The sequence below is a fragment of the Hyla sarda genome, chromosome 4 (genome assembly GCF_029499605.1).
Source record: "Hyla sarda isolate aHylSar1 chromosome 4, aHylSar1.hap1, whole genome shotgun sequence".
Classification (NCBI taxonomy): Eukaryota; Metazoa; Chordata; class Amphibia; order Anura; family Hylidae; genus Hyla; species Hyla sarda.
In genome coordinates, this window is record NC_079192.1 from 159807307 (window position 1) to 159832043 (window position 24737).

Below are 24737 nucleotides of genomic sequence, written 5' to 3' on the forward strand. Positions count from 1 at the left end.
CTGCAGAAGATGTGGAAGAAGCCGGAGGATCGCGAAGAAGACACCGGAGCAGCGGGACAGCATCGGGAGCCCCTTGGACAGCATCGGGAGTGGTGAGGACCTGGTCCGGAGTGGCAGGGACAGGTGAGTACAGCTTCCTATACTTTACATTGCACGGATCCCTCAACATACGATGGATTCGACAAACGATGGGTCGTTTGGAACGAATTACCATCGTATGTTGAGGGACCACTGTACTGTGGCCGTAGTATGGCTGGAAGGTCAATCCGGGATGGATCTTACTGGCAATAACCAAGTGCAGGGTGAGGGTCATTCCCCACAATCCCGGATGTTTTTTGTTGGTCTTAAAGCTAGGCTGTCTCACCAGCTGCTGGGGATTTGCTAGTGGCAGCACACAGTGCCAGAGAAAGCTGTGTGTGGAGTTCTTCATTGTGATAGCTCCAAGAATGGAAGCTGCTGGACAGCCTAGCTGGAGGCCTCGAAAAGACTTGCTTGACGCCGCACGGCGTGAACTCAGGTGTGAACAAACACCTTAGGATTACAGGTGGACTTTTTCTTACGTTTTCCTTTGTTCTACATTTAAAGACTGTTTGCCATGTGTGAATGAATAAAACACTGAACTTTGATTTGGAAAACGCTGTCTCCTTGCCTCTATACTGCAACCGCACCTCTTTGCAAGAGCAAGTCATCACAATATATACTGGATCGTTCCTGTAATTCACACTCTACGGACACCCTGTATAAAATATTATTGTCCAACAAGCTTCTCTCTTCAACAAAATTCGGGAAAAAAGCCTGTAAATGAATCACATCGGTATAATATAACTATATAGAAAAACATAGTTATATTATACCAATGTGATTCATTTACAGTGGAAATCAATGGTGTTTAATGTGTATACCCACCTCGTAGAAGTAAAAAGTTGTTTTTTGTTTAGTTTTTTTTAAATTATGTTGAAAAGAGAAGTTTGTTGGACATTAGTATTTTATACAGGGTGTCTATTGAGTGTGAATTACAGGAACAATCCAGATTATATTTATCGATTTTTTGAAACTTTGCTGAATTGGGTCTTGTGTATATACAGTGAAAGTACTGTCTTCCCCAGTGTTTCTTGAAGCTATGTTGAATTACTATTCTTGAATGCAATTGAACTCTGCTTTCTTCTGGGATAATTTGTTACACATCCTTACAGATGGAAGGAGCTTAACCTGCAGTAGATGGAGCTATGTTTGTATGAGGGTGTACACCTCAGTATATAAAAACCATGCAGAGTGCGAGGGTCTCATGCCATGACTAAGAACATTATTGTTCGAAACGCGTTGGTTGACGTGGGTTTTTAACTCACCAGAGCACATCATGTTTGTCTTTGTCCTTTTTGGATTTAAAAGCATTATGGAGTAAAAATTTGAATTTTAACTACCATTTTTTGTGAAGCTGGAGCCCTTGAATTTCATTTCTGGATTGCTGAATAACCAAGGATATGGCTTGGCGTTTATCTTCGGCGCTCCCTTTTACAGGACACTCTCTCCATTCAGAATGTGGTGAGCTGAAAGTTTCTTTTGTTAAATATTTTTCCCAGATTTATATACTGTATCAGCTTAACAGAATACTTTAAATGGCCTTCCAATCTGAATATGTTACACCCGAAGGCTATGTTCACAAGGCATATTTTCAGAGGAATGTCTGGACAGAAAATTTAGCAAACAGCGGGTGTCTGCATAACATACCGGTACTGGGACCACTCGTAATGTGATGGAATGCCGATTCTTTCTGTGGAGGCCAGAATTTGCTCTGTGCACTGTGCAGCACAATCCCACTGAAAACAATGGGACTGCACCTGGAAGGCCACAGTTTGGAGACCACTGCTTTAGCTCATCACCTCAATGCAAGGCAAGGCAATCCAGAAGTAAGACAGCGTTATGGATGTTCTCATGCAGTTGCCCTGATGGTCATCAGGAGAGTGCAAAACATTGGTCAAATGGGGCGACAGAGGCAAATTTGATATTTCCACAGCTTCATCAGTAACAAAAAAATGCTTTTCCAAACTGTATAGTGGGGCAAACTATACACCAATGAGACATAACAAAATAAGGCTCTAAGGCTTAGAACCTATTGAGGTGGGAAAAGTTACAGTGTACATCTCTGTGAGGAATCCGAATACAGGAAGTGAGGGTGGACAAGCAGGGCTTTATGATGGCTCCAGGCTTGTCAATCATCCTCATGTGTGAGCCGGGAGCATGTCACAGAGCCTCACTGCACAGAACCCTGCTTTTCCTCAGTGTACACAGCCCTGCTTGTCCTCAGTGTACACAGCCCTGCTTGTCCTCAGTGTACACAGCCCTGCTTGTCCTCAGTGCACAGAGCCCTGCTTGTCCTTACTGCACTGAGCCATGCTTGTCCTCAGTGTACAGAGCACTGCTTGTCCTCAGTGTACAGAGCCCTGCTTGTCCTTACTGCACAGAGCCCTGCTTGTCCTCAGTGTACAGAGCCCTGCTTGTCCTCAGTTTACAAAGCCCTGCTTTTCCTCAGTGTACAGAGCCCTGCTTGTCCTCAGTGTACACAGCCCTGCTTGTCCTCAGTGCACAAAGCCCTGCTTGTCCTCAGAGCACAAAGCCCTGCTTGTCCTTACTGCACAGAGCCCTGCTTGTCCTCAGTGCACAGAGCACTGCTTGTCCTCAGTGTACAGAGTCCTGCTTGCCCTTACTGCATAGAGCACTGCTTGTCCTCAGTGTACAGAGCCCTGCTTGTCCTCAGTGTACAGAGCCCTGCTTGTCCTCAGTGTACAGAGCCCTGCTTGTCCTCAGTGTACAGAGCCCTGTTTGTCCTCAGTGTACAGAGCCCTGTTTGTCCTCAGTGTACAGAGCCCTGCTTGTCCTCAGTGTACAGAGCCCTGCTTGTCCTCAGTGTACAGAGCCCTGCTTGTCCTCAGTGCACAGAGCCCTGCTTGTCCTCAGTGTACAGAGCCCTGCATGTCCTCAGTGCACAGAGCCCTGCTTGTCCTCCAGCACAGAGCCCTGCTTGTACTCAGTATACAGAGCCCTGCTTGTCCTCAGTGCACAGAGCCCTCTTGTCCTCAGTGCACAGAGCCCTGCTTGTCCTAGTACTATGGCATCACAACATTTGCCCTCATTTACTATTGCAAACCTAACATGTTTTTTTGGGTTGCGCGCCAGATCCTGGTGTATTGCACCAAAAATTCTGTCCGCCCCAGAATTTGCGGCAGAATTGAGAAAAAAAACCCGACTAACTCTCAATTTTACTGAGAAAACCCGGAAAAGGGGCACGGCCATCTGGGAAAGGAGCGTGGTCACCCAAAAGGGGCGTGTTCCTGACATTTTCACCAAAAAAACAACACATTTACTAAGGTTGCCACATAAAATGTGGTGGATTTGAGCTGAGGAAAAGCCGACAGATCAGAGCAAGTGTAAAAATGGCAAAATGTAGGGAAAAGTGCCAAATGTAGGGAAGCCTTAGTAAATACCGTGGGAAAAAAATTGTAGGGAATTAAAACCCACAAAGAATCCTACACTCCACTCTTCAATCAGGGCCATTGTTTCCATGAGTTTAACTACTTGTTGGTTTAACAGATAAGCTTCTATAACATCAAAAGTAAATTTCAAATTAAGCAATTGTGTTGATGTTTTGGGGAAAAAGCAGTTATGTATTGTTACTCCTGAATTATCGCTTTTTAGCCTCAGGTACCCTATTTGGGTTACTATCTGTTCATCAAAAAAATACCTTAAAAGGGTTGTCCAGCAAAAGAAACAACCCGTGTATGGTGTCAAAAAGTATAATACGGCAGCCTACTAATATAATATTTTTAGCCATAGGGCTAAGATCTCTCCCTATCATCTCTGCTCTCTCCCTTGCAGCTGTGACATCATATCACATTCAGAGCTCTGTCTCTGCTATCCCCTCCCCTCCCATCTGTTAGAGAGGGACCAGTTATATGGAGTGGCAGCTCATATTGCTGCTCATTAGATTTTAAGGTAGAAGGAAGCCTTTCTCAGTCACAGTAGTTTTGGTCAGAACAGGCTGATATTTAAGAAACACTTCTTGTTGCCTTAAAATTTAATAAGCAGTAATATGAGCTCCCCTCTTTACATAAATAGGGAGGAGGAAGTAGGGAGGTAGCTATGCGCTGATCAGCATCTGCAATCTAAATGTTGCAAAAATTAGCCCCCTGTGTGGGCTAAAAAAAAATTTACATATTTTTTTTAAAGTTTCAATAAAAGTGAATAAGCCCCTCACCAATAAAAAATAAAATAAAAGTCCCCTCTTTCCATTTAAAAAAATAAATCAACATATTTGGTATTATTAAATGCGGAAATATATGCTATATTAAAATATAATGTGGATTATGTCATACGGTGAATGGTGTAAATGTAAAAAAATACCAAATTCCAAAATTGCTGATTTAAGGTCACATCATATCCCAGAAAAAAAAAATAAGAAAAAACTATCAAAAAGTAATATATACACAAAATTGGTACCGAAGGGGTCCGAAGAGAACAATTTTAAACATATATATTTTCTTAAATAAGTTTGAGTTTTTTTTTTTTTTAAGTAGTTCAATAACAGAAAAGTGTGTAAAGATGGGTATCATTTTAGTCATATTGACCCAATAAATAAAGAGAACATGTCAATTTTACCATAAAGTGCACTGCGTAAAACAAAAAAAAAATTGCTACATTTCTGGTTTCTTATCAATTTCCATCATAAAAAATAATTTTTTGGTTGCACCATAAATTTTATGGTAAAATAAAAGGTGTCATGACAAAGAAGAATTGGTGGCGCAAAAAACAAGCCCACCTAAGGGTCTGTTGCTGAAAACATTTTTATGGTTCTTAAAAGGTGAGAAGGATAAACTTGAAAACACAAAAAATGAAAATTTCCTGTGTCCTCAAGGCCAAAATGGTCTGTATCCTTAAAGGGTTAAAACTAAAACCCACTATTTGTGAAAAAACACCTCATAAACATTGAAACTGATAAAACATTTGAAACTGATTGTAGTGTTAGCTTATTATTTTGTTTACATACCATTAAAATATTCTTCATCCAAACAAGTCAAAAGATGACACATTCCAAAGGATGGTTGCTTCCCATCTGGGCACATGTCACAGTCCCGAGGAGAAGGCCCATGACAGGTTAGGCAGGATTTGTGACAGGCTTCACATTGCAACTTCTTAGTATCTTGGAACATGCCACCGGGGCATTTCAGCACACATCTAGCATCTGTAATTCATCTCTGTTAATCATTATTATTGCTATAAACAATCCTTATTGCAGCTACATTCACACAGCCCAGACATAATATTGAATACATATTTGGTTCATGCCCCTCCTGTTCACCCCTACTTCATACCTTTTTTACTGGAAAGAAATCAGCTTTAGCCTTAGCCTTAGGGGATAAGATATCTGATCGTGGGGGTCCCGCCACTGGGGACCCCTGAGATCTCCCTGCTGCACCCAGTGATTTTTTAGAGCATCGGGTGCAGCGCCGGAGGGTTTTTGACGTCACGGTCATGCCCTGCTTGTGACGTCAGTCACACCCCTAAGTACAAGTCTATGGGAGGTGGAGTGGCCGAGATGTCGCGAGCAGGGTGTGGCCGTGATTTCACGAGCCTCCGCCCCACATCGCCAGTCATCCGGCACGGAGCAAAGTTTGTTCCGTGCACCTGATGTTTGGGGTGCTGCAGCCAAGATCATAGAGGTCCCCAGCAGCGGGACCCCCGCAATCAGACATCTTATTCCCTATCCTTTGGATAGGGGATAAGATGTCTAGGGGCAGAGTTCCCCTTTAAATAGGTAGGATAGTATTTTACTTATCCCCTATCCAAAGGATTGCGGGGGTCCCAACCACTGCAACCCCCATCGATCTCCAGCATGGCGATCTGGCTCTCATGTATGGAGTGGGGGAGTCGAAATGCCCCAATCATGCATCTCTATTGGAGAACTGGAGTGATACAAGTACAATTGGACCCCCATGATCAGACACTTATCCCCTATGCTTTGGATAGGAGATAAGAAACAAAATACTGGACTACCCCTTTAAAATCAGCTTCTCCAAAATATACATGGTGTTATATTCCTATTCTGGATATTTATACTAAAGTACACTATAATGATAAGAATGATAAGACATTTTTACTTTACAAACTAGCCAAACTATGTATATAAAAGTGCATATTAGCAAAAAACTAAACATGATTTTCTATGAAATGTTATGGCGGTTTGGTTTTTGTTTGTTTATTTTTAGTCTTTTGGCCATGACTATAAGTAAAAATTAGCAGGGTGTGTATTGCCCGTTTATCTCAGCCAGTTGAAACATTCACCACTAAATAAATAAGAACAAGACATTTATGTTCGAAAGTGGTAGATAAGCCTTACAGCTCGTTTCTTACCGTGCAAATAGTATCCACTTTGACAGGAAGAGCAATGTGTTTCATTCTGGCATTCAATGCACCCTGATAGACAAGCAAGACACATTTTCCTTCCGTTGTCTTGATACGTTTTCTGGGGGCAATGTTTTCGGCATTGTAGATGGTACCTAAAATAAAATGCACAGTTAAACAAATGAAACAAGAATAAACCTTACAAAGATACCTGTACTAACAAGACACTGACTGCTCATATACTGATTGACTAGATACAAGTCACATGATGTTTTAACAGCCATAACCTCTTTATGTTAAGATCCAAGAATGCATAAGATGATCCAGTATTAATGAAATCTGTGATCCTGTTTCCCATGCTCTCTTTCCCTTATATAACAAAACAAAAAACTTTGTTCTCAATGGATGACACACTATCTCAATGTAGCTAGAAATGTCAATTTCCCAGCATAAATGTATCCTCCAGTACAACATATACGGTTATGGTTGAAAAAAACATAAATCAGCTAAAAAAATAAATAAAACAAATTGGTACACAAGAAGACAACCTGTCCCCTTGAAAGTGTGTACTCATAAGTATTTATTCATTTTGTACTTAATTGTTCCTATTTCACATAACAACAACCCTAATGACACATTTACACAGAAGAATTATACCTGAATTTGTCTTCAGTGAAAATCTGTGCCATATAAATAAATCATGCAAAAATAAATAAATAAATAACCTACTGCTTACTTAACACATTTCAGTGCGGAAACCGTGTCAGGTTGCCAGAATCCAAATAAGCTCCAATCTCATCTCCATTCGCAGCCAGAACAAAATTTTAATTCCCCCTTAAAAGGGTACTCCGGTGGAAAACTTTTTTTTTTTTTTTTTAAATCAACTGGTGCCAAAAAGTTAAACAGATTTGGAAATTACTTCTATTAAAAAATCCCAATCCTTCCAGTACTTATTAGCTGCAGAGGAAATTATTTTCTTTTTGTAACACAGTAATCTCTGCTGACATCATGACCACAGTGCTCTCTGTTGACATCTCTGTCCATTTCAGGAACTGTCCAGAGTAGGAGAAAATCATAACAGCATATGTTTTCTATGGGGATTTTCTCCTACTCTGGACAGTTCTTAAAATGGACAGAGGTGTTAGCGATGAGCACTGTGCTCGTGATGTCAGCAAAGAGCTCTGTGTTCCAAAAATAAAAGAATTTGCTCTGTAGAATTCAGCAGCTAACAAGTACTGGAAGGATTAAGATTTTTTAATAGAAGTAATTTACAAATCTGTTTAACTTTCTGGCACCAGTTGATAAAAAAAAAAGTTTTCCACCGGAGTACCGCTTTAAAAAGTGTTTCTGTAATTAACAAAACTACTTTGACAATGCGATATGACATGTCAAAAGTGGTAGATCACACTGGGTCTCACTCCTAAGACCCGCTGCAATTGTATGTTATTAGCCAGGGAAGCATATGACATTGCACTCCACTCCCTGGCCGGCCAAAATTATATGCAGAGAAATGCATGGATCTCTCAGCCAGCCAGGGAGGGAAGCGCAATGTCGTATGCTTCCCCAGCTAATAATTCACAATTGCACTGGGTCTCAGGAGTGAGACCCGGTGCAATCAACAACTTTTGACATGTCAGCTCGCGTTATCAAAAGTTATTTTGAATGACAGTAACACTTTAAGGCAACATCAAACAGATGTGGATACCTAACCGAAATTGCCTTATACTGCAAAGTAAACAAGACAAGACTTCCCTTTTGCACTATGACTACACAAAAGAGTTATGAAGGACTAAGACTACTTGACCTTCGCTCCTTATATTGTACATGGCTGCTATACTATACTAGACAAAACAAAACATTGGTGGATGTATAATACGGAGAAACTCTGGGTTGCTTTAGAAACCGAGGCCATTTCACCCTTCTTTTATTGTCTTCATCCTTGGGTTACGTCTCTTCTGTGACTCTATTGTCAACTGTTGAGGTAACTTAGAATCACAGAAGGGACGTAACCCATGTTTGGAAGCAATTCCTTCAGAAAATGTTTCCCTCACTACATGGTTGCAAGCAGGCATCCACCACATTCAAGATCTTTTCTCCATGGGTCAAATACTTAGTTTTTCTGAAATTCTTGCCAAGTTCCGAGTGTATAATAATGAATTATTTAGATAATAATACCTCCGATCCATTTTGATTGCATGTGGTGAGTTGGGAGAGAGATTTAAATGAATCATTTTCTAACCAACAATGGCATGAAGCCTATTCAATTTCTTATACACGCTTCATGAGACTTACTGTAAAATACTCTTTCGCTGATACAATAACCCTTATAAGTGAGCTAAAACATACCCTGCTATGTCCAATCTTTGCTAGAGGCACTGTGGCCAGGTTGGTAAATTATTCCAAATGCTTCAGGAATGCCCAAGGATATACCCTATATGGTTGGTGATGCTTCAGGAATGCCCAAGGATATACCCTATATGGTTGGTGATTAATGGACTCAGATGCTTAACCCTGCTCTAGCACTTTTCTGTACGGGGATAGATTCTTATCCAAACCACTGTAGAAAGGTGTTTGCCACATAGGAAGGATTCACACTTATGAGGGATTTATTAAAGATCAGTATCTCACACTAAATGAATTCCCCGCCAAGCATTGGCTTGATGGATTTATTTAGATCCAACTTTTTGCCAGTTTACGTCTACCACAGGCGTAAAAAATGCCCCCAAGTATGCACATGAAGCCATGAGGACTAGACATCTAAATTCAATTCCCAGGTTCTCCATTGCTTGGCAGGGCTGGAGTAGCTCTAAATACACATCTACTTTACAGTGACTCTCTCGTGCTCAACACTCTTTGGAAAATCTGGCATCCTGGTCTTATTCTGTTTTTTGTGTAGATTTTTTCTCTAAGATATAATATTCATCTCATAAGCTGTAATTTTTGAGGGATCATTCCTACACTTAACAATGAGGATAGAGCTCATCACCTTGTGAACACTGTTTACACCATAAAGTCTCAGTTTTCTCAATTTCCCGATTTATTCTTATGACTTCATAACACTGTATATGGCTGCTGACTTAAATATAGTTATAAAGTTAACAAATATAGCTAAAAATAAATTGCATAGATCTAAAATATATTGGACATCTAATGGAAATATAAAGAATTTCTAATGTTTGATGGAAGAGTATGTGATCAGTACATGTCCAACTTCTGGAAAACTCCCTGATCATTTTTTTTTTTTTTTACATCTACTGTACATGTTACACATATTTTTGTTATGATAACATTTATTACATTTCTACTATTTATTCACAAAACTTAGGAATAATGGGAGAGATTTTTCAAAACCTGTCCAGAGGAAAAGTTGCTGAGTTGCCCCTAGTAACCAATCAGATGGCTTCTCATTTTTCAGAAGCCTTTTCCAAAATGAAAGAAGCGATCTGATTAGTTGCTATGGGCAACTCAGCAACTTTTCTTCATATCTTCCCCAATGTGTTTCACTAATAGTATAAAAATATAAATTACTTACAGAAAGTAACCTTGAAGACAGCTGAGACAGATTTCTGGATCATCTATACAGAAGAAAAAATTATGTTTATTCAATTTGGATGAATCCATCTATTGCTTTTACGCAAGAAATTACTTATGGGGTGATGATAAAGCCTTTAAGTAATTGTATAAGTCATTGACGGTAAGAATTAAAACACATGGAAATACAAAATGACCTAAAAAGTTGATACAACTATCTTATTTTTTAGAATTTGCCCTGATATTAGCTTAGCGAGCTCTTGGCATTTACGTTTCTCTCTCTATTCATTCACTTCATGAAGAAGCCAACAGGGATGCTATTACAAAGACTTGAAGGAGCTCACAAGTAAGCTAAGTACCTGTCTGCTACTTGACTTCCCAGTGTAAGAGTGGGTTCACACTATGTTTTTGACATACAGGGACCGGATCAAGCTTTGGGGGAGTGAAAACCAAATCTCCCGTATCCCAGCCAGACCCAGACCCGATCTTATTCATTTGAATGAGCCGGCAAGAGTCAGATAGTGACTCTGGTTGGCTCATTTTTGCCCCGTATCCCGTTTTGTAACCGGACCTAAAACCGTGGTACCACGGTTTTAGGTCTGGTCACAAAAACGGATACGGGGCAAAAATGAGCCAACCAGAGTCACTATCTGACTCCGGTTGGCTAACTCAAATGAATGAGATCGGGGCTGGGTCCGGCTGGGATACGGGAGCACTGGTTTTCACTCCCCCCACTCCTCTGATCCGGGTATGTCAAAAACGTAGTGTGAACCCACCCTAACTCATCCCAAACCATCTCTATTGGGTTAGGTAAGGGAACTGTAAAGGCCGGGATGACTACCTCAGCTCTCCATCAGTCTATTTTTTTACAATTTAGATCCCAGATCACCTAGATGTGTTTTTGGTCCTTGTCCTGTTGGTAGTCTATTTAAATCAGTGATCTCAAACTGGGACTCTACGGAAGTTGCAAAATTTTAACTCCGGGCATGCCGGAGGGCCGAGGGCCACAGTTTGAGACAACTGAGTTAAATGCAAACCAGAAAGAACAGTGCCGCAGAATGATGTAGTAGCCATCCTGGTTATGCTAGCCTTCATTTCTGTATAAATTACCAAAAAAGTCACCAGCAAGGCACTGATATACCTTCATCTCTTCATCTATGTTTCTAGGTAGAAATCACCCTTCCAGACATTATCCATTTATCTTTTCTGTTTCTGGTTTTAACTAAATGATAGATTTCCACTGGTCTAAAGTCCACTGCTTGTGTTATTTGGCCCAAACAAGTCTTTTCTAGTTCGTCTCCTTCAGTAGTGATTTCCTTGCAGAAATTCTACTTATCGGAGGGGCTTTTAAAGGGAACCTGTTACCCCTTCTGGCCACCTAAAAGAAAATAGTGCTGGACAGTCTCTTTATCTACTTCTTTAAATGTGTCCTGAATTGGATCAGTATTTGTTACTGACATTTTTCTTGTCTTACCTATTTCACAGGTTTTGCATCCAGTTTCACAGTCAACACATTCTCCAGTTTCGGGGTCTTCCATTTGTCCTTTATTGTGTGATAAAAACATGAAATTATTTGTATAAGCCCACTGATCTAATGCTCGAATAAAGGCCTAGGGAAGGTATGTTGTTCATATGAACGAGACATTGACTGACATTTACATAACAATTCTAGACGCGGATCTGTAAACAGGCTATCCCACAAAGTACTTTTTTTACATACCCAATGGAGAAATGACAGAAAGACGATTGCTGAGAGCTTCACTGATGGGACCTCCACCAGTGGCATAACTTGAAACTTCTGGGTCCCATTTCAAAATAGGCAACTGGGCCCCATGTACCATTTATTATATTAGTCTTTTATGGGGCAGATGCCTTGGGGCCTTCTTAGGCACCAGGGCCTCAGTGCAACTGCTACCTCTGCATCCCTATAGTTACGCCCTTGACCTCCACAATCATTAAAAAAAGGTGTCCCAGGTCCCCTGTTCCCCTTCAAGGCATCATGGCAGTAAGGAGGATTTTGAGTGTTGCGTTAGTCAAGCATGTATGCTGTTGCTCCGCTCAGAGTCTATCACACTTACAGAAGCAAAATGTGTGTGTTACTAATTTTGTGGGTTTATATGTTCATTAACACAATAGGGCAAATTTATGAAAACTGTCTTAAAGAAAATCTGTTATTGTTGCCCATATGAACCAATTAGAACTAAGCTTTCAATTTACCAGAGCTATTTAAAAAAGGAAGGCTGAGCTCTGATCGTTTGCTAAGGGCAAGAAAAAGAGTTTTCCTTTTAGGAAATGTTTAGGAATTTCAGCAGCAGAGAACTCCACCACTGAAATTGATCCACGTAAAGAATGAACCTGTTTATTTTTTCCATGGAATTCTGCACGCACTGCATTGCCGTCAGTGGTGATAGGGCGGGTCTGCACAGTCCTACTGCCAAAGGATTTCAGCAGCGGCTACCGGATGGAATCTCTGCTCGCGGAATTCTGCGAGCAGAGATTCTGATCAAATTACTCAACGTGAACTTACCCAGCAGTTTTAATAAACAAGGCCTAAAATATTCTTTACATAGTTCCAGACTAGGCCTGTTACATTTTTTATTTTTTAAAGTACATGCTGATTAGAAAGCCAAAAAGTTATTCATTTGTTCAAATTATTTTTACAAAATGCATTAGCCTCATATATTATTATTATTTTAGAAATGTGACACTTTAGTGATAAGGGCATACCCAAAGGGGTGGTTTCACAGTTTTAACCAATTTTAACCCCTTTCAACTGTATTACTTTCATGAGCGACCCTTGTAACTGTAGGCACTTCCTTAGAATGCACTTATACTTAAAAGTGGTACTCACCTTCTAGGCTACAGGCTACTTTATATCTTTAACCACTAGAGGTCTGGAGCTTCACTGATCTTACCCATGACATCACTGATCTTACCCAAGTGCATCAGGAAGTAACTGTAATGAATGGATCTGGTTCCAGCAGGAGGGATAAATTCCCCCAGGTTTGGCTGATGCTTCTGCCTTGCTGTAGCGATGCCCAGGTCAATTGTGGCCTTGGAATATTAGCCAATCTCACCCAGCTAGTCTGTTTAGTCCCTGTCTGTGTTTGCTGTCTTTACCCTTAGATAGCATTCTGTCTGTATGTACTGCTGATTATCTGATTATCTGTCCTTTTGCCTGTGACCTGACTGTCCCTTGAGTCACGTTCTGTACTTCTGCTGTCCTCTTGGTTTCTGACTCTTGGTCTGTCCCTGATTTACCCCTTATTTGCTGACTAGTACTGACTACACATGACACCCCTGCACCTTAGCCTAAACCATAATGCTTTGGGCTGGTGTCATGGCTGCACTAGTGCCTACCCTGGCTGTGAGATTAACTCTCTAAAACCTCTACCAGCTACAGGCATGATGCTGCCTGTGGCCATGAAGATAAAAAAAAGTGCTGGTGACTGTGGAGAAACTGGGAGCCGAGAGATTTATTTATTTATTTGGCTATGGGGAAACCTACCTACTGGGGATATCTACAGGGGGAAATCTTGCCAATTAAATCACATTGTAAGAAGCATTTCTTTTTGCAGAATCCTTGTGTGCTGAAGTATAGTTGACAAGTTGACAAATTATTTTTGATACACTGATATTGGCTAAAGATATGTCAAAAGTGACATTATAAGCTATAAACATATTTAGTGTAAAAATTATAGGCATTTCCTGATGTGGATATAAGTAGATAGTTAGAAAAGAGGTCAAATTTTAAATGCAAAAGGAAAAGGGTTTAAAATTAGGAGGCTTATCCAGAAGCACAAGTCACAGATTTTATTATATTAGATACAGACAGGCAAGAATAATACATACTAAAGTTAATGAAATTCTATGTCTGATTGTGAAATGTATTTGGCTAGCCTTAGCAGCTGACACTTCAGAGTGGATTTGTTACAACCACTTGGTAGATTCCTTAGTACTCTCCCCGGAGAGGCTTGCAGATATATAATATAGTTATAAAAATTGTTATGTACAGTCTTCCAATCCATATTATACCCCATCATATCATTATTTAGGTAATATTTATCTGCATGATCTTAAATACTAGTTGGGACACTCTGTTGACATGTACACAATAAAGCACTTGGGATTTTCTGTGTATTTTTTAACTACAGTGTTACATAATAAGCAAAATCTTACTGATGTAACCCGGTGGTTACATATCGATCTGATTATTAGTGGGTTATACAAAGATGAGGAATCTTCTAAAAAGCCATGGTAAACTGTCTTGCGATGTCACAGCTTTGTTTGTGTCAGTTAAGTGCTTATGACATCACAAATAGGTTTCAGTCTGGTGAGTTCAGTAGTGGAAAAGCCATACAGTTGAAAGAAAAAGTGAATTGTTTAGAATTACCCACATCTCTTTATTGATTACTAATAAAATGAGCTCAGTAAAGGACATAAATGCTACAGCATTTTTATATCTTTAAAGGGGTACTCCAGCGCTAAGACATCTTATCCCCTATCCACAGCTGTCACGCCCCCTCCCATAGGCTTGCATTGAGGGTGTGGAGTGTGACGTCACACGGGGCGGAGCCGTGATGTCACTATGCTCCGTCCCCATGATCGCCAGTAATCAGACCCGGAGCGAGCATGCTCCGGGGGCTGATTCTAACGGGGTGCGGCGTGGAAGATCACAGGGGTCCCCAGCGGCGGGACCCCCGCGATCAGGCATCTTATCCCCTATCCTATGGAAAGGGGATAAGATGTCTTAGCGCCGGAGTACCCCTTTAAATGGGCTTTCCAAGTAGCACATTTCTTGCACTTTTGCTTAGGTAGGTGGTAAGACATTCCTTTCCTACTGCACAGTGCTTTTGAGTACAGGTTGGTGTGTGGATATAGGCCTAGGCAGGATACCTCTGTGGCCACTTATGGATCCATTTGCCAGCTCTGAACCTGGGAAGCTCTGCACAGCAGAATCAATGCAAAAATATAATAACACATTTATTAGCTTTTCTTGCAACTGTGTATATAAACCAATCAGCCACAACATTAACCCTTTAATGACGCAGGACGTATATTTACGTCCTGCGCCGGCTCCCGCGATATGAAGCGGGGTTGCGCTGCGACCCCGCATCACATCGCGTCGGTCCCGGCGCTCATCAACGGCTGGGACCCGCGGCTAATACCACACATCGCCGATCGCGGTGATGTGCGGTATTAACCCTTTAGAAGCGGCGGTCAAAGCTGACTGCCGCTTCTAAAGCGAAAGTGAAAGTATCCCAGCTAGTCAGTCGGGCTGTTCGGGACCGCCGCAGTGAAATCGCGGCGTCCCGAACAGCTTGCAGGACACCGGAAGGGCCCTTACCTGCCTCCTCCGTGTCCGATCGACGAATGACTGCTCCATGCCTGAGATCCAGGCAGGAGCAGTCAAGCGCCGATAACACTGATCACAGGCGTGTTAACCCCTTAAGGACTCAGGGTTTTTCCGTTTTTGCACTTTCGTTTTTTCCTCCTTACCTTTTAAAAATCATAACCCTTTCAATTTTCCACCTAAAAATCCATATTATGGCTTATTTTTTGCGTCGCCAATTCTACTTTGCAGTGACATTAGTCATTTTACCCAAAAATGCACGGCGAAACGGAAAAAAAAATCATTGTGCGACAAAATCGAAAAAAAAACGCCATTTTGTAACTTTTGGGGGCTTCCGTTTCTACGCAGTGCATATTTTGGTAAAAATTACACCTTATCATTATTCTGTAGGTCCATACGGTTAAAATGATACCCTACTTATATAGGTTTGATTTTGTCGCACTTCTGGAAAAAATCATAACTACATGCAGGAAAATTTATACGTTTAAAAATGTCATCTTCTGACCCCTATAACTTTTTTATTTTTTAACGTACGGGGCGGTATGAGGACTAATTTTTTGCGCCGTGATCTGAAGTTTTTATCGGTATGATTTTTGTTTTGATCGGACTTTTTGATCACTTTTTTTCATTTTTTAATGTTATAAAAAATGACCAAAATACGCTTTTTTGGACTTTGGAATTTTTTTGCGCATACGTCATTGACCATACGGCTTAATTAATGATATATTTTTATAGTTCGGACATTTACACACGCGGCGATACCACATGTTTATTTATTTATTTTTTTACACAGTTTTATTTTTTTTATGGGAAAAGGGGGGTGATTCAAACTTTTATTAGGGAAGGGGTTAAATGACCTTTATTAACACTTTTTTTTTACTTTTTTTTTGCAGTGTTATAGGTCCCATAGGGACCTATAACACTGCACACACTGATCTCTCATCCTGATCACAGGCGTGTATTAACACGCCTGTGATCAGCATTATCGGCGCTTGACTGCTCCTGCCTGGATCTCAGGCACGGAGCAGTCATTCGTCGATCGGACACCGAGGAGGCAGGTAAGAGCCCTCCCGGTGTCCGATCAGCTGTTCGGGACACCGCGATTTCACCGCGGCGGTCCCGAACAGCCCGACTGAGCAGCTGGGTCACTTTCAGTTTCACTTTAGAAGCGGCGGTCAGCTTTGACCGCCGCTTCTAAAGGGTTAATACCGCACATCGCCGCGATCGGCGATGTGTGGTATTAGCCGCGGGTCCCGGCCGTTGATTAGCGCAGGGACCGACGCGATATGATGCGGGATCGCGGCGCGATCCCGCTTCATATAGCGGGAGCCGGCGCAGGACGTAAATATACGTCCTGCGTCGTTAAGGGGTTAATACACGCCTGTGATCAGGATGAGAGATCAGTGTGTGCAGTGTTATAGGTCCCTATGGGACCTATAAACACTGCAAAAAAAAAGTTAAAAAAAAGTGTTAATAAAGGTCATTTAACCCCTTCCCTAATAAAAGTTTGAATCACCCCCCTTTTCCCATAAAAAAAATAAAACTGTGTAAATAAAAATAAACATATGTGGTATCGCCGTGTGCGTAAATGTCCGAACTATAAAAATATATCATTAATTAAACCGCACGGTCAATGGCGTATACGCGCAAAAAAATTCCAAAGTCCAAAAAAGTGTATTTTGGTCACTTTTTATACCATTAAAAAATGAGTAAAAAGTGATCAAAAAGTCTGATCAAAACAAAAATTGTACCAATAAAACTTCAGATCACGGCGCAAAAAATTAGCCCTTATACCGCCCTGTACATGGAAAAATAAAAAAGTTATAGGGGTCAGAAGAGGACATTTTTAAACGTATACATTTTCCTGCATGTAGTTATGATTTTTTCCAGAAGTACGACAAAATCAAACCTATATAAGTAGGGTATCATTTTAACCGTATGGACCTACAGAATAATGATAAGGTGTCATTTTTACCGAAATATGCACTGCGTAGAAACGGAAGCCCCCAAAAGTTACAAAATTGCGTTTTTTCTTCGATTTTGTCGCACAATGATTTTTTTTTCCGTTTCGTCGTGAATTTTTGGGTAAAATGACTGATGTCACTGCAAAGTAGAATTGGTGACGCAAAAGATAAGCCATAATATGGATTTTTAGGTGGAAAATTGAAAGGGTTATGATTTTTAAAAGGTAAGGAGGTAAAGAAGAAAAAACAAAAGTGCAAAAACGGAAAAACCCTGAGTCCTTAAGGGGTTAAACACGTGAAGCGAATAACATCGAGTATCTCATGACAATGGCATGAGTCAAGGGCTGGGATAAATTGGGCAGCAAGTTAATTTGGAAGTTAAGTTAATTCTAAAAGTTGACGAAATAGAAGCAGGAGAACTTGATAAGTATAGGAATCTTACAGAGTCTGTCATAGGCTAGACTATGATACTAGTACATACAAAAGCCAATAAATCATCAACAAGGTCATAGGTGCCCAGGGCTCACTGATGTGATCGGGAGTAAAGGCTAGTCCAGTGATGGTGGATCTATGGCACGCATGCCACAGGTGGCAAGCCGAGCCCCCTCTGTGGGCACGCAGCCATAGTTCGCCTTGCGACTGCTCCTCCCCTCAGCTCTCCGAAGGTTTCTGAAGCTAGCGCTGGGTGGAGCGAAGGTAGAACAGAGGACGCAGGTTTGCACAGGAGAAAGAAGCCATGCCCCAAGCCACGCCCCCTCATATCCCCCTCCCGGAGGAAGCAGATCTGCAAGGCAGAAAGAAGGCAGAGCAGGGGAGAGAGGACGCACACGGCTCCTCATCTCCCCTCCCCCTGCTCTGCCTTCGGAGCGATAGTAGCACAAATTTTTGAAAAAGGTTATGCTGGCTAAGCAGGGGTCAACTTGCTGCCTTTGTGGCTGTCCCCTGTCTCCCTCCAAGAGAACATGTCAAAGAGTTCAAGGTATTGACTTAACATGCGCATACACCTTTAATAGCTGCTGGTCAATGTTAGTTCAGCCACCAGCTATCTCCCCCAATAATGCCATAAACATTTCACTCTGACAAACGTTCATGTGTTCTAAATGGGGAGAGGGGATGTAAGCCGGTGCCAAACAGCTTTAGCAGGGGCTTATCTTCCCGAAAACAAAAGGGTTGGTAGTTAAAATTCAACATGGCTAATCCTCCACTCCCCTCACATCTCCTATTAGACCTCCATATACATTAGATGGTTGGCCGGTCCTACCGAAAACTGTGGGTTTGGCCAACTTTTCACTAATGTTTATGGGGGGGGCCTTACCCTCCACATTCCACAGATTTTCATCTGATATGTTCAGGAAAAAATTGAAGTCCCACCTCACAACTGTTTTGTTTTTTGTCATGCCTTAAAGAGTCATTCCTGAAAACTCAAAAATTCCAGTCCCATAAATACTACATTTAAGCACTCTCATTTTCACAGCAGTTGTAATTTAAGAGCCACTAAGAAAATGACAATGTCCTGATCATTGGAGTTAATAGCTTAAACATGGATATTCCAATAAGTTGACATATACATTTGCTATGCTGCCTGGCAGCTCCCCATGGTTTGTAGCAACCTTTGATGTAATAAAATGTGTAGAATCAACATGTTTTTGATGTATTCAGTATCCTGGCCACATGTACCGCTCAGATAACCAGCAGGAGATTTTTATTATACAATCCCTTCCACCTGTGCTATCTTATCTGAACAGTACAGAAGGCTGCAATAGATGTGTTTCTTTTAAACAGGTCACACCTTTATGGAGTCAAATTTATTTCTTCAGATTTGAATAGCGAATCTGAAGTGTTTTCGTTTATTTATTGACAGAATTATAGGTGAGGAGTTAAAATGCTCATGTCCACTCAATTTACGATTATCAGTGTTAAGTCATATAGCATGCCTGCTATAATAGTAATACAGAACATGAAAAGATATGGTTGAAATGTATCTATTAGGCTAAGTTTCCACTTGGTTTTTTTTTCTGGCAGTTTTTGGATATCTGCCACTGCAGTTTTTGAGCCAAAGTCAGAAGTGGATCCACAAGGGAGAAGTATAAGTCCTTCCTATATATGTCCTATTCTTTTTGAATACATTTCTGGCTTTGGCTCAAAAACTGCCAGAAAACTTAGCCTTAACAATTGTATAAGCAAGCAAGGACAAGTGTGCGATTATGAAATTGAGTTTATTGGTGTAAAGCACAAAAGAAGTATGGAGAATTATATACAAAATACCAAGAATAGTTTATATGGTGTGATATATTGCATAATATACAGAAAATTATTGAAGGGAGTTAACACTTTTTAAGATTTATGGCAAATATTTAGGATGCACCATATGTGATTAATGTGAATCTGTTCAAGAGGATCCCCGCTGATTACAAGAACAAGGATTGTTGCCAGGGTTACCAACTGTCTGCAAATTATTGACAGTTGTTAGAAATATGTTAAAATATGTCAAAATAAAGTTTTTCATTAAAGTTTTTTTTTTTACATCTTTGTGATTTTTTGTACACTGGAAACACTTGTATAGATTATTATGACTACAAAAATCATCATTTTCTAGATCACAGTCCATAGTAGTAATGCATTTATATTAATATATAAGTTATAGACATATAAAGTAGCACATATGATATTTATAAGTCATTATAGCTTTTGCTATGTGTCTACATAAAAACTTGGCTAATTTGTGATTTTTGGCCAAGTTGTCCAGAAAAAATGTTGTGGTCACAGAACCATTAATCTTAGAGAGTATGGTATCCTTTAAATAAGTCTCCAAGAAGTTATGTTTCCATTATCATTGTCCTTTCATACAGACCACTTCTGCTAAAGAGAATTATAATCAAGCAAAATAGGGGATAGATGTCTGATTGCCGGTGGTACCCCTCGCAGTCTCCCTTACAGGGCACTGGCTCGGCCTCGGCTCTGCGCTGCTAGAGCGGGTTTTGTACCCAGCACATCAGCTAGTCGAAACACACCTCCTCCATTCATCTCTATGAACACTGTGTCTCCGCCTCTCCCATAGAGATGAATGGAGGGGGTCGTGTTTGTACCAGCTGACCTGCTGTGTGCGATACGTCACACACAGTAGCTCAGCTTTAGTATTGGATGTTTGTTTGCTCATATCTTTAATATGTGCGATTTTTGAATTGAGTGGTCATAATACTTTTTGTACTATTGTGCACATATAGTAAATTGTACAAGCATTTTGGCTCCTCATATTTTCATGCCTTTACATACAGTTTGATTAAGCAGTACATCTAGTAGTGTTATTGTCACTGATACAGTTGCTCATTGCAGAGTTACTTGGTTATAAAGGGCTACTGTGCAATAATATTTACATATATTCAATATTTATCCATATTATGCAGAGTTCTGGCACTGTAATCTTCCTGCTGCATAGCGATCCAGCACACAATGGAGGCAGGGAGCCGGCTTACCCAGCTTCCCTTCTTCCTCCATGTTCTCCATCAGGTCCGCCCCCTTCATTAATATGCTAATGAATGCCCCGTGCAAGCGCTCTGCTTTCTGTGAGCTCACCCAATTAGTATAATAATGACAGGAGCAGGGCAGACAGAGAATAGGGAGGAGTCAGGGAAGCTGGGTGAAAATGCCTCCATTGTGCACTGGATAGCAATGCAGCAGGAGGATTACAGTCCCAGAACTCGGCATATACTGAAAGGATTTAAGTAAGTGTTCCCTCATTGTAAAGCTGTTCACCCGCACTATAACCCAGTATATTGAGCAGGTGAACAGGGTGTCAGATTCTCTTTAACCCATTTACACAATGATGACTTCCCGCATCACCACGTACATGTACCTGATAACTTTAAACTGTCACAGCGCTCCGATCCTGAGTTAACCCTGTAGATGTTGCGGTCATTGTGACCACAGTGTCTTTTAGGGTAACATAGGGAGGGAGTAAAAGTAAAAGCAGAGTGCCAATGTTTGCCATGGCAACCGGAGGCCTGACAGTGGCCTGTTATCATGGCAACAGGAGGATCAGTCACTACCATAAGGTAGAGATCGATCTATCCTATGTCTGTCAGTGTAAAACTGACAGTCAAAGTTATAATTCAATGGAGTACAGATGTGTACTCCATTGAATTGTGTGTATAATAGTTAAAAAAAAAATGTAAGAGGTGGAAAAAAAGAAAAAATTTGAAGAAAAAAAATGTAATAAAAAATATAAAAATATAAAAAACAATAAATTGTATATATATATATATATATATATATATATATATATATATGTATAAATATATTGCACCCAAAAACACACACAAAAATAGTCTCCCCCAAAAACGTCAACATGTCCCACAAAAAAAGAGACCACACACAAATGTGTCAGTGAAAAATTAAAAAAGTTACAGCTCATAGAATACGGCAACTTACAAACATGATTTTTTTTATGCTATAAATGAACTAAAATATATTTTAAAAAAGTATATAAATTTGGTATTGCCATAATCGTATCAACCTGCAGAGTAAAGATAACAAGTCCTTTATACTGCATGATTAACGACCTAAAAAAAACAACCACAGAATAGATTTTTTTCTGTATACCACCTCATAAAAAATAAAAAGAGTGTCACATGTACCCCAGAATGGTACCAATAGAAGCGTCAACTTGTCTCCCTGTTTGAGGCCTGTGGGAGCAACACGTAGCGCATAAAGGACACATATGGGATATTTCTACATATGTCAGAATTCGGGGAAGAAATCTTGAGTTGTATTTCTTTGTAAACATCTACTGTGTAACAGAAAAAAATGGATTAAAATGAAAAACTGCAAAAAAAACGACATTTTAATATTCCACCTCCACTTTGCTTTCATTTCTGTGAAACGCCTTAAGGGTTAATACATTTCCCTATTGCCATTCTGACTACTTTAAGGGGTGCAGTTTTTAAAATGGGGTGCTTTAAGGGGGTATCTAACATACAAGCCCCTCAATTCCCCTTCAGAACTGAACTGGTCCCTGAAAAATCAGATTTTGAAATTTTCTTGAAAATCAGGAAAATTGCTGCTAAACGTATGAACCCTCTAACATTCTAAAAAAGTAAAAGAATGATTATGAAATGATGGGAACATAAAGTAGGCATATTGTAGGTGTGAATTAACCCCTTAAGGACTCAACGTTTTTCCGTTTTTGCATTTTCATTTTTTTCTCATCACCTTCTAAAAATCATAACGCTTTCAATTTTGCACCTAAAAATCCATATGATGCCTTATTTTTTGCACCACCAATTCTACTTTGCAGTGAAATTTGTCATTTTACCAAAAAATCCACGGCGAAACGGAAAAGAAATCATTGTGCGACAAAATTGAAGAAAAAATTACATTTTGTGAATTTTGGGGGCTTCCGTTTCTGCACAGTACATTTTTTGGTAAAAATAACACCTTATCTTTATTCTGTAGGTCCATACAGTTAAAATGATACCCTACTTATATAGGGTGGATATTGTCGTACTTCGTAAAAAAATCATAACTACATGCAGGAAAATGTATATGTTAAAAATTGTCATCTTCTAACCCCTATACGTTTTTTATTTTTCCGTGTTCGGGGCGGTATGAGGACTCATTTTTTGCGCCGTGTTCTGATGTTTTTATCGGTACCATTGTTGTATTGATCGGACTTTTTGATTGCTTTTTATTCATTTTTTCATGAAATCTTTGCGAGCTCTTTGCAATGCTGGAGGCTCCGACCACAGGGCCAGAGTATCGTGATGTCACTACTCCGCCCCCGTATGATGTCACGCCCCACCCCCTCAATGCAAGTCTATGGGAGGGGGCGTGACGGACGATACTCCGGCCCCGTGGTCATCACAACTGTGACAAAGTCACATGAAAGCAAGTCAAAAAATTGCACAAAAATTTTAGATGCAATTTAAGTTGCGCAATCCATGGTGCCATATAGTCCTAGTCTGAAAGCGGGGTTGGCTTAGGAACAGCTGAAGCCACGTACAGCACTGCAAGCTATGTTGGTGCTGTATAAGTGAATAAAATAAATACTGTACATAGGAAGATAAAGGTAGGTAAGATGAGTTGCAGCATGTAAACAAAGGTGTGTAGATGAGAAAGGTTCTTCTAGGCATTGTACCCAAGGTTTTTTTTAGGATCAACACATAAAGAGGGCAGAACATGCCAGAGAATATTCTTTTAAATAACTAGTATAAATATAGTGGGGTACAGTACCTGGCAAACACTGGATTAAGTAGCACTCGCCATTCTGAAGCTTGTAGTTGCTTTTACATTTCTGACAACTATTAGCATAAGTGCAAATGTCACAGTTTAGCGGACACGATTCACAGCTGTAGGTGTCACGCTCTGGATAAAAGCCCCGAGGACAGTGGACTTTACAGCGACTGCGATGAAGGAAGCGCTCATTTCCATCTTCATCTTAAAAATAGATTAAGTAAAAATGTTAATAAATAAATGAATAAACCAATAAATAAACATGTAACTGTAGCCAGCTAGTTTTGCTACATGTGTACAGTGTTTTATTTTAAATTAGCTTATTGAATGTAAAATAAAAAGTGATGCAGTTTGCGCATTCATTTTTTCATGGTATACAAGATCACTGCTAGCAATCAGTGAATGGAAATCTTTATTGTTTACATCCAGAGGATACAAATCTTGCCCAGTCACATAATAATTACAAATTATCTTGTTATAGTACAATTATCGTTTGTGTCAATCCATTCCTTGTGTGATCATCATATGATAATACCACAAGTAAATAAAAGCCTAAAGGGAATCTTCCAGCGTGTATGACCTGCTAGCATGATTTGTAGGTGACATTTATGATAGCTGGCATGCTTTATAAGGGACATGGAAATAGTTTTAAACCTACCTGTGTTGGTGTCCATGGGGGTAACATGACTAAGAAATACATTTTTAGCACTCACATGTCATATGCTAATTGGATTCTTAGTTCCTAAAGGGGTTGTCCCCTGAAAAATATTGCTTTTATTTAAAGGAAATCTGTCAGATTTAGATCATGTTCAGAGCTCCAGTGTCAAAGAAGTCCATCATGCATGCCATCTCCCTCCCCCACCCTTCACTGCCTTATTTGATTGATGTGCACAGCTCAGTTCCCTTATCAATCAAGGAAGGAATGGCTGGGGGAGGAAGGAGTCATGCATGATGTCGCTCTACACAGCTTCTTTGACATTTGAGCTCTGAGCATGATATAGAGCTGACAGATTCCCTTTAAATCGAGCCCCTAATTATGAAATTTTTTGTATTCACACTTATTTGTTAAGACATAGTCCATAAATAAAACTGGTATAGTGCCACTTGGGTCTACTTTCAATATCTTTACTGTATAAGCTGATGTATAAGCATTCTTAGCCTGGCTTCTCTCTTCTCCACCAGGTATGAAAAGGATCCATGGTGTGGTGAGCAAAATGTTTCTGAAGCTGCTGCTGCTTCTCTGCTTGGTAGTGGAGGAGACTGCA

General features: G+C 40.3%; 1 protein-coding gene across 2 annotated transcripts in view; it reads right to left on the reverse strand.

Moving 5' to 3' along the window:
* Positions 1 to 24737, reverse strand: part of LOC130368607 (proprotein convertase subtilisin/kexin type 5-like) — a 154266-nt gene that overhangs the window by 122484 nt on the left and 7045 nt on the right. The window contains exons 1-6 of one of the 2 annotated variants that reach the window (XM_056572515.1): positions 24131 to 24227; positions 23473 to 23676; positions 11402 to 11470; positions 9929 to 9971; positions 6406 to 6551; positions 5042 to 5236 (exon numbers count right to left, since the gene is read on the reverse strand). In XM_056572515.1, the coding sequence (XP_056428490.1) occupies positions 5042 to 5236; positions 6406 to 6551; positions 9929 to 9971; positions 11402 to 11470; positions 23473 to 23676; positions 24131 to 24146 (673 nt within the window). In that variant the 5' untranslated portion in view covers positions 24147 to 24227. Of the gene's footprint in view, positions 1 to 5041; positions 5237 to 6405; positions 6552 to 9928; positions 9972 to 11401; positions 11471 to 23472; positions 23677 to 24130; positions 24228 to 24737 lie in introns of those variants that run through there. The other variant, XM_056572514.1, reaches the window with a different exon arrangement.